The 16,628-nt window shown below is 48.1% G+C and overlaps 5 protein-coding genes across 5 annotated transcripts, besides 3 other annotated features; all 5 read left to right on the top strand.

Moving 5' to 3' along the window:
- Nucleotides 1–571: 571 nt before the first annotated feature.
- Nucleotides 572–599: a microsatellite.
- A 1,555-nt stretch (nt 600–2,154) lies between these two features.
- Nucleotides 2,155–4,419, top strand: Tb11.01.7510 (hypothetical protein, conserved; the record flags this gene model as incomplete). The annotated part of the gene is made up of 1 exon (XM_824549.1): nt 2,155–4,419. One exon carries the CDS (start codon nt 2,155–2,157, stop codon nt 4,417–4,419), a length of 2,265 nt encoding a protein of 754 aa, XP_829642.1.
- A 242-nt stretch (nt 4,420–4,661) lies between these two features.
- Tb11.01.7500 (amino acid transporter, putative) lies at nt 4,662–6,050 on the top strand (the record flags this gene model as incomplete). The annotated part of the gene is made up of 1 exon (XM_824548.1): nt 4,662–6,050. One exon carries the CDS (start codon nt 4,662–4,664, stop codon nt 6,048–6,050), a length of 1,389 nt encoding a protein of 462 aa, XP_829641.1.
- A 39-nt stretch (nt 6,051–6,089) lies between these two features.
- Nucleotides 6,090–6,142: a sequence feature (A-rich).
- Nucleotides 6,143–7,130: 988 nt separating this feature from the next.
- Nucleotides 7,131–7,154: a microsatellite.
- A 912-nt stretch (nt 7,155–8,066) lies between these two features.
- Tb11.01.7490 (hypothetical protein, conserved) lies at nt 8,067–13,217 on the top strand (the record flags this gene model as incomplete). Its single annotated transcript, XM_824547.1, has 1 exon — nt 8,067–13,217. One exon carries the CDS (start codon nt 8,067–8,069, stop codon nt 13,215–13,217), a length of 5,151 nt encoding a protein of 1,716 aa, XP_829640.1.
- A 292-nt stretch (nt 13,218–13,509) lies between these two features.
- On the top strand, nt 13,510–14,439 carry Tb11.01.7480 (superoxide dismutase, putative; the record flags this gene model as incomplete). The annotated part of the gene is made up of 1 exon (XM_824546.1): nt 13,510–14,439. One exon carries the CDS (start codon nt 13,510–13,512, stop codon nt 14,437–14,439), a length of 930 nt encoding a protein of 309 aa, XP_829639.1.
- Nucleotides 14,440–15,422: 983 nt separating this feature from the next.
- Tb11.01.7460 (hypothetical protein, conserved) lies at nt 15,423–16,337 on the top strand (the record flags this gene model as incomplete). Its single annotated transcript, XM_824545.1, has 1 exon — nt 15,423–16,337. One exon carries the CDS (start codon nt 15,423–15,425, stop codon nt 16,335–16,337), a length of 915 nt encoding a protein of 304 aa, XP_829638.1.
- Between the last annotated feature and the right edge of the window lie 291 nt (nt 16,338–16,628).

The raw sequence follows: 16,628 nt of genomic DNA, 5'->3' as shown, positions 1-16,628 counted from the left end.
CGCCTCCCTTTTTACGCTTTTTTGCTTAATAATATTTCCTTTTCGCAAATGTCTCTATGGTACGCTGTTTAGAGAGGCTGTTTCCCTCCTCCTCACCATTATTATTGGATTTTCTGCGGTTGGGGTTGTGGGTGGGTAAGCCTTTAGGTGTTTAATCCCTATGGTTGAGACGTTGCATTACGTGTTGTATAGTGTTTTCTATTTTATCCCTTCTTTTTGTCCTTTAAATCCCTTTGCCACTATACCTTTTCCTGCATCCAACACAAACTTCCCTTTTGTCTGCACACATCGCACGTGGTGTTTGGTGGTCTGACTGGGCAGCGCGATGAAGTGTGGTACTTGTGAGGAGCCCTGCGAATCTGGTTTCATATATCCCCTTACCTTCGTGTGTGGTGAAACTGATGATCAAATGCTTCAGTTTGATTCTTGTTTTCTGGAGTGTGGCACATTACTACCCCAGAGTTGTGTGTGTTTGTGTACACTGATGCGTTACGTTTTCTGACAGATGGTTTATTTGTTGCTCACGTTTCCCTCTTTCCTAATTCTTCTCGATTTGATATTAGTGGTTACGTATATATATATATATATATATATATATAGCACATTCCCCTCCCACAAGATCTATATATGTTGTGTTTTGGATTACTGTTTGGAATGCCTCCATGTGCGCTGCCGTGTTTACTTTGTTTGTGTACCTCCCCGTAGTTAGGCACTTTCTTGCCATGACATCATAGCAACTTGTTGCTGCATCCACCCACTGAGGTATAATTCAGATCCACATCCTTATTGCGTCAGCGCCTTCATTAATTTGAGTAGTGGGAAGCTGCTGTATTAGTTGGGTGAGGGGATACGGATCTGTTTTCCGCTTTCCCTATTGTCATGTGAGTCACACAACTCACTTTGTCTTTTTCTCTACATCGCCACACTCTTCTATCTTTTTGGACCCCCTTTTTCGTATCCGGATTAATTCGGTTTCTAATCCAAGACTTACCCATGTTATGGTTTTTGTTGGTTTGCTGACCGAAGAGAGTGAAGTGGTTATGCTGTGTGTGTCCGCTTTCATGTAGCTGTTGCTGTGCTTCTCTTGATACCCTTTGTACTTCATATATATATACGTGTTGTGTAATTATTACTACTGCCGTCGGTGATACCGGTTAATATTTTAGGCTGTTTCTTTTATTGAGTGACTGATTTTACGTATTGGCATATGTGTCCTATCGTCTTCTTGCGCTTTTGTTCTATTTTGTTTTAGTTTTAGCGGCGATTTGCTGTTGATATGTTTTGCTCCACGCCACTGCATATCAACGGCTCTGTAAATTGTCCCTTGCAGGGGGACGATAAAGTTGTTAGGAAGGATGATAACCCGCTATTTGTATGTCTCGGTGATGCCTCCTTTAATGATTTTGAACATTCGGATGATGCTCCTATACCTTACATTTTACCGGACGTGGCAGGTTGGTGTTCAACTTCTGGGCAGGGCGAGGGCCTGCTTGCGCTTGAAAAGGCACTGGAAGTTATTGTGGGGCGCCTGGTGCCACCGGCAGACGTTGTGTTTTGTAGCGAAGCTACAGAACTCCCCGAACCACCTGGATAAAGTTTGTTGGCTTGTTCCCATGGGGATAGATGGTTGCTTCGTTGAGGCGCTGTTTTTCCCCTTTTCAGTTTTGGTTTGCCGCCTTGGATGCCGCTTTCGGCTTAAGGCACTACTTTCATTTTGGGAATGCCGCAGGGTTTATGAAAATATTTCGTACAGGTGCCTGGAACAAATTCTTTGTGTATAGATGTGGTTTCCCGTACATTTTCACCCCCATTATTTTGTGCTTCCACATCGTAAACAAGTGCGATGTGTTTCCTGTTTGCATCAGGATGTACCTGCTATTCAGTTCCTTTTAGTGACGTCCTTTAATAGGGGTTTATGGCACTTCTTTAACTTCACTATGACTCTCATCTCCCCTGCTTTCTTTTCTTTTATCACTTAATGGTGGGAAGAAGATCATTCAAGGGAGAAAAATACATAAAACCTTTGTAACAGCTCTATTGTAAGAGTATTTATCGGACCCATCTGCTTGTTTTCTCAGGCTCACCCCTACGTGGAGGAGCCCAATATTTAACGATTCGAAAGGCGTACGTTTTTTTTTTTAGAATTCTACTAATATGCGGCACACAATACCTTTTTTCCGACGCTCTGCCTTTGTTCCAGCCCCTGGAAGTTCGCTGCTAAATCCCCGTAGTCAACGTGCGAAAGTTCGTCGAATGGTGGCCGCTCAGAAGGCTCAGGGCGAAAACTTCGAGCGACAGGCGCTGTATGCCGAGCTTGGCGGCTCACCTTCAGCGAGAGCACCACGGAGCAAGGGGGAGCGTTCAAAGGAGGCAACGCGTCGTGTTGGTTGCGAGGTGGCGGAGCGCGCAAAGCACATGACGGACGCCGAATGGGAAGGTGTGCCAGTTGACGAAAAGCATGCCTTTGCGAAGTACATGCACAAAGTGCTTCAGGAGCATCCCACAGAAACAACAGAGCAGCAGCGCCGAAGGTATTTCGAAACCACAATGGCTGACGTTTTTGAGTTAGATCCACGGAAAACGGTGCGAGACGAGTACGAGCGTGTCAAACTGGGTTTGCCGGTGCACCTCAAGAATCCACAGTACTCCCTCGGTGTGTCGCAAGCCGTATACGATGCTGCTGATGCCTCCCTTTTCGATCCCGAAAACGTTCACCGGCTGGAAAATGCGATGACACACGTGAAACAAGTGTTTGCAGATTACGTTCACAAAAAGCGTGAAGGTGTCAGCACGGAGGCTGAGAGACGGATGCTGGCGAATCTCACCGCGGAACTCAATTTGGAAACGCAGAAGCACCTTGCCAATATGTTCAAGTATGCCGAGATGCGGTTACGGCAAGTTAAACTGGAGGAACGGCATCATCAGTTGGCAGAAATCGAAAGACTTCGAAGGATGGCGCAGCAAAGGGGCGGTGTGAAGGGGCGTAAGGGTGGGAGCAGAAAGATGTCGCGCATGGAGAGACTTAAGCGCGTTATTAACCGCGCTGTGGGCCTCGATATCGCCGTCGCTGAAACTGTTCTGACGGAGATGCAAGCCCAGGAGGAGTTCCTACAGTTTTGCGAAGTTTTTGCACGGCTGACACTCGGCAGTGGCTTCAAACACACGGGAAAGGATGAGAATCTTAGTGCGTATATTGAAAGTCTGCGCAAACTATACTCTATGGATGCCGCCACGCTAAGCACATTAGACGTTGTCCAGTACTATTCATCTAAAGAGGGAGCACACCCCGTGGATTGGGCCAAGCGCTGGTACGAAAGGGCATTGCTCCTCCCACTGCAAAGCACGCCAGAGTACCAAAAGCTACTCCAAATCCAACAACGGGATGAATCGACGGTAAAGCACATTAAAGAAACTGCGGGTACAGGTCATGCATTTGCTTGCGAAGCCGAAGCCGAGGTCGCCCGCATAAAAACGCAAAAGGTGGTCAACCTAGTTGAGAAGATGTTTATGGATCCCAAAGATAAACGTCTGGAATCGTTGCACGAAAAGCGCCTCCGGTATCTTGCACATATGCAGATGGAGCGGCAGATTAGGTGCGTCAGGGAAAATGCCAAGCTATTCGACGGCGTGGAAAATATGCCGGAAGCAGCACAATGTCGGGAGTTGTACGAAAAGATAATGGAAAAGAAAACAGCCCAATGCAACATGACGTCACCTCCTGAGGGGGAGGGATCAGCCATCCAGTCCGCCAAAACCGAGGGAGATCATTGTGAGGTTGGACCAGGAATGTTTAACGTGTACGACGATGCGGAGGCATCATCCCTCTTTGAAAAGATCCGTGAAATAACTCTTAGGGTTATCCGGGACCGCCACGTGCAGAGCGCGGCGGCAACGAAAGCACGTATGCTTAATCGAATCATAAGGAGCCTCAAAGGTGGCGAACAAAGTATTGCGGAGGAGTTACGTGCCCTTCACCAACAACGCAAGGAAAAGATGACAATGCGTATCCTGGGTATAATTGAGAACGATGTGAAAACGGAAATGGAGTGGCTCCAAAACATGGAAGAGGCGGAACGACCACCGCTGTTACCAATACCAGAAAACATGTCGTACGTGTCTGCGGCAGATGTGCAAGCATGGCGTGAATTGCGGGAAGATGATGAGCGGAAAGCTGCTAACCCGTTCGAGCGCCGGCGACGCACGTTTCAACCGGAACTTCTAGGTCAAGCATGGAGTGTACCTAACAAACCACTGCTATTTTGGGGTACGGGAGTGTCTGCGGTACAACAGGCACTTCGTCACGTTGCGGAGGATGCGGAACGGAAGCGGCAGGGTCTCCTCCTCGCCCCACCATACCCGTGTGCAGAGAACCCGTGGGGGTGGCGGCTTGCGAAGGATATACTTGATGACAATAACTGAGGTTGTGGGAAGCGTTGCGTGAAGATGCGTGGATAATGCTCCTGTTTGAGTTCTATGTCCTTACTCTCATTTTCGCATCTGTGTGTTGTGTGTTTATGTTGTGGTTACGCCTCCCTGATTGTTTGTGTCATATACTGTTGTGTTACGCCAGGGCGTTTGACTCCTTTTCTTTTTTTCTTATTTTCTTACTTTTCCTCACTTACTGCGCATATTGTAAAGTTAAGTACTCACGTTAACTGCAGATGTCACCCAGGGCAACAGAGCCAATAATAAACGAGGACGAACACCCAACCTTAATACCAAGCTTGTCTCAGGGTAATGTGTTGGAATTACCTCCAGACAGCGATAAATCTACAGCAGCTGCTGACGGGGAGCACAGGGGCTGCCTGAACACGGTATTTGACCCCATCAAGGGAATTGTTCCATATGGTGGAATGGCGTCAAATGTGTTTAACCTGGAGAGTGCTACCCTTGGTGCTGGAATTGTGATGCTGCCTTCTGGTTTCCTCAACTCTGGCATAATAATTGCCACGTTAATGTTGGTGTACATCTGCTTCACCACAGTGTACTCTATCCGCATACTCGTGATCACTAGGGACAAAACTGGATTCCGTTCGTATGAGGAGATGGCGTGTGGGTTGCTTGGCCGCGGTGCAGACTACTTTACGGCTTTCTTGATGTTTGTTTTCTGCTTTGGAACCTGCGTTGGGTACGTGATATCAGTGGGTGACTTACTCTCTCCACTTTTGAATCAGCCTTCAACAACTGGATTCCTGAGGACATCGATGGGAAAGAACGTTATTGTTGGTGTAGTTTGGTTGGTTGCCATGTTACCACTCTCGCTTCCCAAGGAGATTAACTCACTTCGATATGCTTCTGCTGTGGGTGTTTTCTTCATTGTTTTCTTTGTGATATGCATGATTGTACACGCTGCGATGAATGGCTTGAAAGACGGGATAGGATCGGACATTCGACTCGTCGGTGATGGATGGGGGATTCTGAATGGCTTCACACTGTTTGTATTTGCCTTCATATGTCAGGTGAATTGTTTTGAGGTGTATGAAGAGATGAAGGGACCCACCCCACGGCGAATGACGCGCGACAGTAGTGTGGCGATGTCGATGGTTGGTCTCCTGTATTTCTTGTCTGGTATCTTCGGTTATCTTGATTTCGGGAATGATCTAGAAGGCTCCGTACTCAAATTGTACAAACCACAAGATGATGTGATGATGGCCATCGGGTATGTTGGCATCGCTATCAAGATATGCGTAGGATTCGCTATTTGCATCCAGCCATCTCGTGATGCGATTTATTATGTATTGGGATGGGGGAAGACGTCTGATGTTGACAGCTGGAAGAACCTCGTAGTGAGTGGTGTCTTGGCTACCCTCGCTCTCGTACTGGGACTTGTGCTACCCAGTATTGAAGTTGTCTTCAACTTTCTTGGAAGTTTCTGTGGTGGCTTCCTTGCTTTTATTCTACCAGCACTGTATTACATGTATGCGGGGAACTTCTCTCTGAAAGAGGTTGGGTGGTTCAACTACGCTGTCACATACCAGTTGCTCATTGTCGGCGTATTCGCTGTTGTGTTTGGTACGGCATTAACCATTTACGACGAGGTTAAGAAGTAGCGGATGTGTCAGAACCCGTGACCTAATTGAAGTATACCCTCTTTTCTTTTCTTTTCCTTCTTTGTTTTCCCTCTTGTTTTTTTTATTTTTCTCGTTCATCCCCTTTCTTGTGTGAATTTAGGCATTTGCGACAGCGATATGGGGTTGAAAATGCATGTCTCACATAATGCCACTGATGATGGGAGGCCTATGAATCAATGATGCAACTTGGTAATATTAGTGGATGAAGTAAGAAAACTGCATTATATGGTTTGTTGGATGCCGTTCTCCCCCGCGGACGCTGCATAGCCATGTCTATAACAGTTTTCATGAGTGTCTAAAGATGCTTGCCGTAGAATTCCATAGATATATAAATGTATGGAAGGGCAATTCAGCATTTCTTGTTGTTATTTTACTGTTCTTTGTATGCGAACGATTGTTTTTTAACATTTTCCCTTATGATACTGACGGTTTTGTGTTATTTTCTATCTATTTTTTTCCTTTTTTTGAATTTTTGTTAATTCCCTCGCTCTTTTTTTTCCTTGTGCAAAAATAAAATACCCCTTTCCTTTTCGCAAATGTCTCTATGGTACGCTGTTTAGAGAGGCTGTTTCCCTCCTCCTCACCATTATTATTGGATTTTCTGCGGTTGGGGTTGTGGGTGGGTAAGCCTTTAGGTGTTTAATCCCTATGGTTGAGACGTTGCATTACGTGTTGTATAGTGTTTTCTATTTTATCCCTTCTTTTTGTCCTTTAAATCCCTTTGCCACTATACCTTTTCCTGCATCCAACACAAACTTCCCTTTTGTCTGCACACATCGCACGTGGTGTTTGGTGGTCTGACTGGGCAGCGCGATGAAGTGTGGTACTTGTGAGGAGCCCTGCGAATCTGGTTTCATATATCCCCTTACCTTCGTGTGTGGTGAAACTGATGATCAAATGCTTCAGTTTGATTCTTGTTTTCTGGAGTGTGGCACATTACTACCCCAGAGTTGTGTGTGTTTGTGTACACTGATGCGTTACGTTTTCTGACAGATGGTTTATTTGTTGCTCACGTTTCCCTCTTTCCTAATTCTTCTCGATTTGATATTAGTGGTTACGTATATATATATATATATATATATAGCACATTCCCCTCCCACAAGATCTATATATGTTGTGTTTTGGATTACTGTTTGGAATGCCTCCATGTGCGCTGCCGTGTTTACTTTGTTTGTGTACCTCCCCGTAGTTAGGCACTTTCTTGCCATGACATCATAGCAACTTGTTGCTGCATCCACCCACTGAGGTATAATTCAGATCCACATCCTTATTGCGTCAGCGCCTTCATTAATTTGAGTAGTGGGAAGCTGCTGTATTAGTTGGGTGAGGGGATACGGATCTGTTTTCCGCTTTCCCTATTGTCATGTGAGTCACACAACTCACTTTGTCTTTTTCTCTACATCGCCACACTCTTCTATCTTTTTGGACCCCCTTTTTCGTATCCGGATTAATTCGGTTTCTAATCCAAGACTTACCCATGTTATGGTTTTTGTTGGTTTGCTGACCGAAGAGAGTGAAGTGGTTATGCTGTGTGTGTCCGCTTTCATGTAGCTGTTGCTGTGCTTCTCTTGATACCCTTTGTACTTCATATATATATACGTGTTGTGTAATTATTACTACTGCCGTCGGTGATACCGGTTAATGAACGCTCTTCCAAAATACGTGAATGTGCTTCTTTTTTCTAGTTTAATTTCTTTTGTGATATTGTTCATGTTTTCGTAACCCCTGCTGTTACTTATAACGTGAACTTTGTGTCGCTCTCTCTATTGTCTGTCTCGTCAGTTCAATTCTTACTCGCAGTAACGTTTTTTCCCCTCCTTTTGGCTGCAGGCAAACAAGATTTTGACGATACTGTTGCGGGTCCTGTTGTTGGTTTTCTATCTAAAGAAAAAGTGTTGTTGTTGTTTGTTTTTGCTGTTTCATTTATTGTATCCTCTTCTTTTTTCTTTCGTACTTTTGGGTATCCGTGGTGTGTTACTAGGTTCCCATCTCCGAATGGAAGCGAAGGTGGAGGATGTTGTCGTTGCGTTGGTTCGTTGCTTTTGTAAGGGAGAAAATGAGCCTCATCCTTCCAAAGCCTTCGGCGTAGCAAAGGAGTTGGCGATGGCGATGTGCGGCCGGGAGCGGCGGCTTCAGTTTTTGCGGATTTTGGCACTACTCGAAAGCGAGAAGGAGATGTGTACAGATGCGCATATATATTGCAGTGGTGCACTGATCCTTTGTGACGCCTCTGGCGGCGGTGGATGTGGTACGGAAGAAACTACAAAGTGGGAAGTGGAGATGGTGTCCATCCTAACGGCACATCCACCATACCCAAAGTCTGTGCTTGCTGCCGTTTTTTATTCCATTGTACAAGTGACCCTCTCGGGTTGCAGTATTGCAATACTGGTGGCGGCAGGGGATTCACTTCGCGGGGTTGACACCAATTTGACGGTACCTAAGGAGTGCGCTATCGAACTATTGGCCCAGTTTGCCACTGCACTGGTCACTCTGAACGAGAGATGCAAGCGGGGCCCGAGGGGGATGAACGATGACGAGGTCGATGAAGCAAAGATTCGTAGCGAAGAGGAGCGTGGTATCACGATCAGAAGCATGGTGATCGATTACGCGCTTAATGCGATCCCTTATATGCGTGAAGAATCCGCACAGGGCTCGTACCTTTGTCGCCGCGTGCTGATTCCGCTGCTGTCGTTAGGTGACAAGGCTCTCTTGGAAGATGGTCATTCCCGTATTTGTTCACTGCTAACGTGTAATGCGGGCAGTCAGATAGACACTGTTGTGCTAATTGCAGCATTGTTTGAATGCTTGTTTTCATGCGTGGATGGTGACAGGCAGCGGGACTACCGATGCTCAACAAATCTGTGGGACACGATTCACGCTGCAATTTATGGAGCCTGTACGGGCAGTGGCAGTGTGGAGAACCGCGTGAACATGCAGTCGCGAGCTGAGTATCTTCTCAAGCGTATAGTGGCAATGACCCGTGACCAGGAGTTGCGCGAGAAGTGGGATGCCAGCAGAATATACCATCCACTCTTTGTGTGGGTGCCAACGGTGAGTAACAACCTGTGGGAAATGTTGTTTCTTATTCTGGAGGTAACTAATGATTATGGAATGCACATTATTCAACCGATACTTCCCAAACTGGATTCTTTGGTGGAAAAGGTGACAGCTGACGCTAGCGTGTGGGCGGATTTTGGGGAAACTGGGGATGAGATATTACTCCTGCAGCTCAAGGGAGGTATTCACCCCCTGTGGGTGACCCTACTCTTTTTAAAAATGTTGGTTCACCCAAATGTGGCATTCCGCAAAATCGGGCTCATGCGCCTGTGGTCTCTATCCGCCCCACTGCTAAAGTTGTTCCCCAGAAAATTTTTATTCACCAGCGTATTGGAAGTTTCCCTTGACACGAGACTGTGCGCGGAGGTTGACCGTGCCTCCCACCTTACATCTTTCTTTGGCCCTAAGGGCTTCGAGGGGAGGGAGGTGTCGCCGCTCGTGGGAACAGCTGGACCTTTGGTGGATCAGCTTGAGCAGTTTTATGCACTCCTCTTTTGTGACGTCGTGCAGGGTGCGGTTGAGCGCAAGGAGGCCATGCGACGTATGCTGCATTGTGTGGTGGAAAAGCCCAGCGTACATGGAGCAACAATGATCCTTCGGATCCTTCACGGGGTAGTCACCACGCTCGCGTTGGAAATTGATGACGTGAGCAGATGTGCAACGGTAGAGATGATTACCGACGATGTGGTGTTGACGGAATTCATGCTTGTGCTTAGGGATGCAGCACAGGAGAAGGTTCCATTCTGGATTGATGTACGACTTAGTGCCATCGCTTTTCACGTCCTTCTTCAGTTTGCTCGGATGGATCCAAAAACAGTGCGTAAGAGCAGTAACTTCTGGAAGTTATTATGTATGTGCGGACCCCTTGGGACCTCCGCCGGTAGCAGTTTCATGACTGTGGACACGATAGCCCACGTGGGGGTTGCTGGGACATGTATCAGCCCATATTACCTGAATGAGCACTTGCTGTCCGTGGCGCAGGAAGCTGGGGTCGGGGGGTCCAACTACAGATTTGTACGTGATTTGCTGCAAGTGGACAACGTGCTCGATAAAATCCGGAACTTCATCCGCACAAAAGGCTCCGATGAAGTACAAGGCAAGCAGTTGATGTTTCTCTTAGGTGCATTGGATAGTATGGGGGGAGAAGACAGACAGGTGCTCGCAGATGTGGCGCGGGAACTCGCCGAAATGGTTCTTTCGTTTGGCAGAAGACCGTATAGTGAAGCTGAGGACATTTTTGTGGCGTTGGTTGCCTTTGTCGAGTTTCACCACTCGGTCGGGTCACAACCTTGTACACGGTATTTCCCCTTGTCCGTCATACTTGATGTGGAAGATGCTGTTAGTGGGTTGGCGATTAGTTCCCTCCGACAGGCATTTCACTCGATTAAGGAGGTCACGACCCTGGGTGATTTGTCTGCCGAGGCGTGGGCGCTTCAGAGCACATCGCGATGGGATGCCGTTGTTGCTGCTGTGGTTACCATATCACAAATTGCCGTGTCATATGATCATTCATCAGCTTCCGTGGTACTGAGGAGTGGTAAACGCATAAGTGACTTTGTGGAGCTTCTGAGCGTGGTTGCCGAGGGGTTCCCCGCTATTGTTCCGGAGGATGAGTCGCGCAGAGTCGCTCAACATTTTGCGCACATAGTTCTGGCGCGCAACGCGTCTCGTGCGTTGAAGGGAATGCTCTGCGGGCTTGTTGGCACTGGAGATAATATTTCCATAAACGACAAGCGAAGAGATGAGGACAAGACTTTTCTTAGGTGCCTGTCAAACAATGACCGCGCGCGTTGCATTCGTACCCTCATGCGCTGTCCGGCATTGCGACTTTCTGCCTGCGATATACCTTGTTCTTTGACAGACCTCTCGTGGTCCAATGTGCTTGCACAGTACTACGGGTGTGTTTATGACGTGATTTTTTTACTCTGCAGCTGCATGGACCAGAGCGCGGTGCCAGAGCTGGTGCACGAACTGGAGGAATACGGTCTAGATCAGGTAGAGCGGTGCTGGGAAAGCAACCTCACTAGCATCTATGGTATTCTTTCGTGGGTTGCGTCTGCGCCGGCTTCCCCAAAAGGTGACAGCAGCGTAAATATTGACCGGCGTTCTATAATTAACGCCATGTTTGGCCATCTGGGCGTTGCAGGAGGGAGGGATCACTGCCGTATGACTGTTCTTGCCTTTGACGCCCTCCGGTGTGGGGTTGAGTGTGAGGAGGAATTGGTCAAAACGCACATATACCGTACGCTACTTGATGAAGCACAGTCGGAACGTGCCGGATACATAGCTGCGGTAACCTTGTCGACGGAGGTGCTGCGCGATCCGGAGTCCAACTGGTTGCGACTGAAGGAGCTTTTGCTGCATGTTGCTGTCTTACACAATCCAAGTCGTGAAGAGGAGGGTGCCGAGGTTCTTGTGGCTGCTTTGGAGCCCCTTATGTTGAAGGCGTGGCCCGAATCACTACGTGTGCAGTATCCCCCAACGGTCCGTCTATCATATGTTGGGCGGGCTATGGCGATCTCAGCAATTTTGTGCTGCTGTTTTAAGAAGGAAGAGTGGGCGGCAGATGTCACATTGCAGCTGTTGGAGTGGAACAACAGTAATCCAGCTGTAAATCACGAGCCCTGTATGCCAAACTCGAAGGCACATCGGTCCCGCATGCGTCTCTGGCAGCTACTGTGTGCGCTAGTGCCCATGGTTCGAAGCCCTACCGTGCAGCGGGACCTCCTGCACGTGGTGGTGATGAAGTGCCTTACACTTACAAATATGGGTAGTGTCCGCCGGCTGATGGAACTTTTCGCACTGCAGCTGCTGCAGAGGCAGCCACAGTTATATTGGATCATAGATAACGCAATGGCCAATTATCAGCTCCGGCCGCAAGTGATTGGAAGCTACGTATTCATCTCAGCACACGTTATACTGCGAGAACTCCGGGGAGAGGTGGAACCCGTGGATGGTTTGATGGACACGCTTCTGCATCGTCTGTTTCAGCAGAGTACATCTCATCAACACATGCTGCGTCTGGTTTGTCATATAGGGCTTAACTTCATCCGCGAAGCATCTGTCGCTAGGGGGATCGTGTTTTCAGCTAATGAAGAGAGCATATTTGACTACGTTGCCAATGCGCCGGAGCATGTGAAGTTTCGTGTCCAGCACGCTGAACAATTATTTTTTGACGTTCGAGAGGCCTGCACTCCCCGGCAATTGTTCTGCATTCAGCGGAGAGAAGGAAATAATATTCTTCTGGTGAGTATTCCCGCGGTGGCGTTTGAGCGAATGAGGTTTATTGACCGCGAGGTAGCTTGTCTAACCGGTGTACTTACTCCTGTAGATCAAATTCGAGTTCAGGTGCTCATGCAACACTTCGAAGCTTCGCGAGTGCTAGAGCCCTTGAAAGAATTTCCTTACATTCCTCACACGAAAAGCACCGCGTTGTTTTGTGTGGACTACACGCCAGAGGCGGTTGCGGTACTCACTGCTGATACCCACATCTCCGAAGGGATGTCGTCGGTTACTGGCTATGAAAATGTCCAGCGCAAGGCAACCCCGTGGTGGAGTAGTCAACTTTATGACGAACTTCATCCACGTGCGTTGAAAACGGAACGGCAACCCGTTATTGTGATTGCATCTCTGTTGCAGAACCCTGTGAACGTCGCGGGACTTTTCCGTTGTGGGGAGGTATTCGCTGTTGAGAAGGTTGTTGTGTCAGATGCTGCTGTGCTCGAGCATCCGCACTTCGTCGCGGCGGCCCGAAGCTCTGACCTGTGGCTGCCTTGGAGCGCTGTCCAGGTGAAGGCACTCTCGGGTTACCTCAGCTCGCTGCGGCAGGACGGATATACGCTTGTTGGAATCGAACAGACAGCGGGGAGTGTCCCGATGTCATCGTACCAGTTTCCGAAGCGGGCAGTCATCGTGCTTGGCGCTGAAGGGCATGGTATACCAGCGCAGTTGCTCACGGTCCTCGACGTCTGTGTGGAGATTCCGCAGTACGGTTTAATACGCTCCCTCAACGTTCACGTGACAGGATCTATCGTTATGTATGAGTACACCCGGCAACATCGAATGGGAGGCGCTCCCGAAAGTAGTTGAGTTAAAAGGGCCTAATAACTAACCGACAGTATAGCGAATAAGAAAAGCTCCTCCCTGCGCTTGTGTACGCTTCGCGGTCATTACAAGGTACCAGTGTCTCAGTGTGTTACTGCACCGGAATGTGTTGTTCGATTTTATTCTTTTTCTTTTAAAGTTTTTTTTGTTTTTGAGCGTAGTAGAGTGACAACTACGGTGGAAAACTTTATCAGAGCTTGAAGGGGCGCATACGTAAATATTTATTGGTCGCCTCTCCCTTCAGTTCATTTTCCAGCATCATTCATACCTTCGAGCCATGCGTCGCGTGGCTTCATTCGCAGGCACGATTCCGTTGGTATCGCTAGTAAAGGGAGGGGTGGGCGATCCGTTCCTTGGCACAGCGCTGCAAGCATCATTACGCAGCGGTTTAGTTATGCACACACCGAAGGCCGACATCGTGCTTGGGCGTTTCAATTACATGGATCAATACAATGAATTTCGCAACCGCTCTGGTCGGGCCCCCGATTACTACGTAGAGAAGCACCGCGATACTTACTGGCGTGTGGATGAGTACATTCGAAGAGCGGAGAATTACCTTCAATCACAAGGCTTTTTCTTCCTTCCAACGCTAGAATTTCCGTGGTACAAAGGATGTCTTCCGCTACTTTCTTCTTACCAGATACGTCTGCACTACGGTCGTCACCACCGTAGCTACGTGGAGAAGCTTAACCAGCTGATTGAAGGTACACCATTGTATGGACTGAACCTCGATGAGATTATCGTACGCAGCCATGGGGATGAATCTCTTGCCGGAGTGTACAATAGTGCTGCGCAGCACTATAACCACTGTTTTTACTGGAAATGCATACAGCCGTATGGAAGCAACATCCCACCGGACCTTAAGGCTGCTGTGGAGCAACAGTACAGTTCGGTGGAGGCATTTCAAAAAACGTTTACTGACGCGGGGCTTGGGCTGTTTGGAAGTGGTTGGGTGTATTGGGTATATGACAAACGAGGGTGTTGTTTTGATGTTATCGCGTATAGCAACGCTGGGTGTCCGCTCACGAACGCTGATCACGTGCCGTTGTTGTGTGTCGATGTATGGGAGCATGCATACTACGTGGACTATGAGAACGATAGGGCTCAGTTCCTCTCCAAGTATTTCGATGTGGTAGACTGGCACTGGGCGGAACGGCACTGGAAGCGGGCGACTGGGCAAGACTACTACGAGATGAAGTTCTGGTAAAGGAGCGAGACGAAGGGAGAAGGAATGGGCACGCCAAAACTAGTAAAGATTGTTTATCGTTCGTTCCACCGTTGGTATCGTATTTCCCGGTGCCATTGCCAATTTGTGGGTATCACACATAGTTACCACTCGGCTCTCTGCCTGCGTCCATGTGTGCGCTCACCACCGTGGGCGACGGATGCATTTAGTAAGCACCATACTGTGTGAGAGTAGCACGTGTGCTATAATATCAGTGGTTGTATCGGCACTTATCAAGTTGGTAAAGAGTTTCTTAGTAAACGATCGCTCGAAATGCCCCCTTTTTTGCTATTGCCGCCACCATTGCCCATTGCCCTTCATCATTGTGTGTTTGTGCATGAGGCCATCTACATCATTTTCTTTACCTGTGTGGATTGCGTGGACACAGTCTTGTGTAGGTGGTCAACATGTAGGTATCTGTTACCACCTCCTTCTGTCTGCAAGTGTTTTAAGAAAGGAGGGGGGAAATGTTGTTTATACAGTGGTGGATCAAGTGTTTTTTTTTTTAATGTGAGGCTACCACATGATATATGCCTTTTTCGCAAAGTAGGACGCGGAGGGAATGCAAATGGATGTGTGCGTACTGAGTTGTTGGGGGAGCGGAAGCATCATTAGCGGTGATTACAAATTAAGTAGGGGAATGAAAAGCGTGGATGTGGGTAGAAATGCACAGCATTCTCCGTAAGCGCCGCTCGTGAGCACACCGTGCATAAGTGGAGTTGAAACGTGGTTTGATACTCCTTCCTTCCGTCCGCAATTTCCCCCCTTTTTCTGTTGCCTTTTTCTGCAAGGTAGCCTCAATACTCGGTAGTTGTTGGTGATATCGCACGGGTAAAATCCAAAGAAATAGGGAAGTGTAACTCATATTCGGTTCGAACGGAGAGAGGTAAGGCGGGGTAAAGGGCGGAAAAGATCAGTGTGGGGATTGGTGGAAGTAACATTGGTCTGTTAGCCTCTTTGTCATCATGATGCGCCGTTGCTTTCCGTTGCTAAGTGCTGGTATGGTGGAGTACCACGAGTGGCACTTGCACGAACCACTGCTGCAGAATTATGAAGGGTGGCGTATTCTTGACAACCCAAAATATGAGCGTAAATCCGATGCGTATATCTACGATTTTACCGGTTGTGTGCGTCACCTGGACCCCATCATTGATGACCCGCGGCTCACACATAAGCAGCGTGTGTGTCGACTTTACCGTTGGGCCCTTAAAGAACTGCAAATGTGGCTCGTCCAGCTCAACGCCCATAAATTCAATCTCGCCTACAAAGTCGTTCGTCGTCGCTTTGAGATGTATCGGTACGTCACTGACCCTGCGACGTGTGACATGATGGTGCGTCAGACACAGAAATACCTACGAGAGAACGCGTGCTTTTACTACTTGCGGCGCAACAACGCCTCACCATGGTCAACTGCCACCCTCGCCAACCCAATGTTTCACCCCGATGGTGCGCAGGTGTACGACCACTGGACCCATCCCGAGGTGCTGTGGTATGACGATGCGAAGCTTCACCGGTGGACAGGTCACCACCCGATGTACGGTAGTGCGGGGGAGGCGTCAGATCGCTTCGGTGATATGGATGTAGCACCTCACCTTCGCTTTTTTACAACTGTAGTGTTCGGGATGGTGTTTTTATGGGCCATCCTAAACTTTCTAGCGTTTTTTGATAGGGACGAGGACGTGCACTTCAAGGAGTGGTGTTCCGCCTTCAGCGATGACCTTAAGGGTGCGTTGTACGCTGCAGAAAGGAACTCGCGGAGTCACACGTCGATGTTAGGCTGGGATTGGGACCGAATTATGGGGAAGGTACAGCAAGACGAGGGCTTTCATCTCTATGATGTAGACTTTGCCGCTGCAGGTAGTAATATTGCCAGGAGATAGTGGTGTCGATTGTAATAGTGGAGATGATACCGAGCTAGTTTATATATTGGTGCAGTATTAGGGATTTGAAATTGCTTGTTGTGCAGCCAGTATCGTGTAGATTTAAAGGGAAGCATAGTATAGTAGCATCTATCATATTATTTTTACATTTTTTCCTTCTATTCCCACCCACTCTTCGCGCACACAAGTACGTACTTCCTTATCTGCATCCTCACACCAACTTCGTCGTCATTATTTTCGGCTATTCTTGTGGAAGGAAAAGATATTGGATTTCGTACCCGTGTCGCAGTA

The sequence above is a fragment of the Trypanosoma brucei genome (assembly GCF_000002445.2).
Source record: "Trypanosoma brucei brucei TREU927 chromosome 11 chr11_scaffold01 genomic scaffold, whole genome shotgun sequence".
In the NCBI taxonomy this organism is placed as follows: Eukaryota; Euglenozoa; class Kinetoplastea; order Trypanosomatida; family Trypanosomatidae; genus Trypanosoma; species Trypanosoma brucei.
This window is presented reverse-complemented; position numbering and strand designations above follow the sequence as displayed.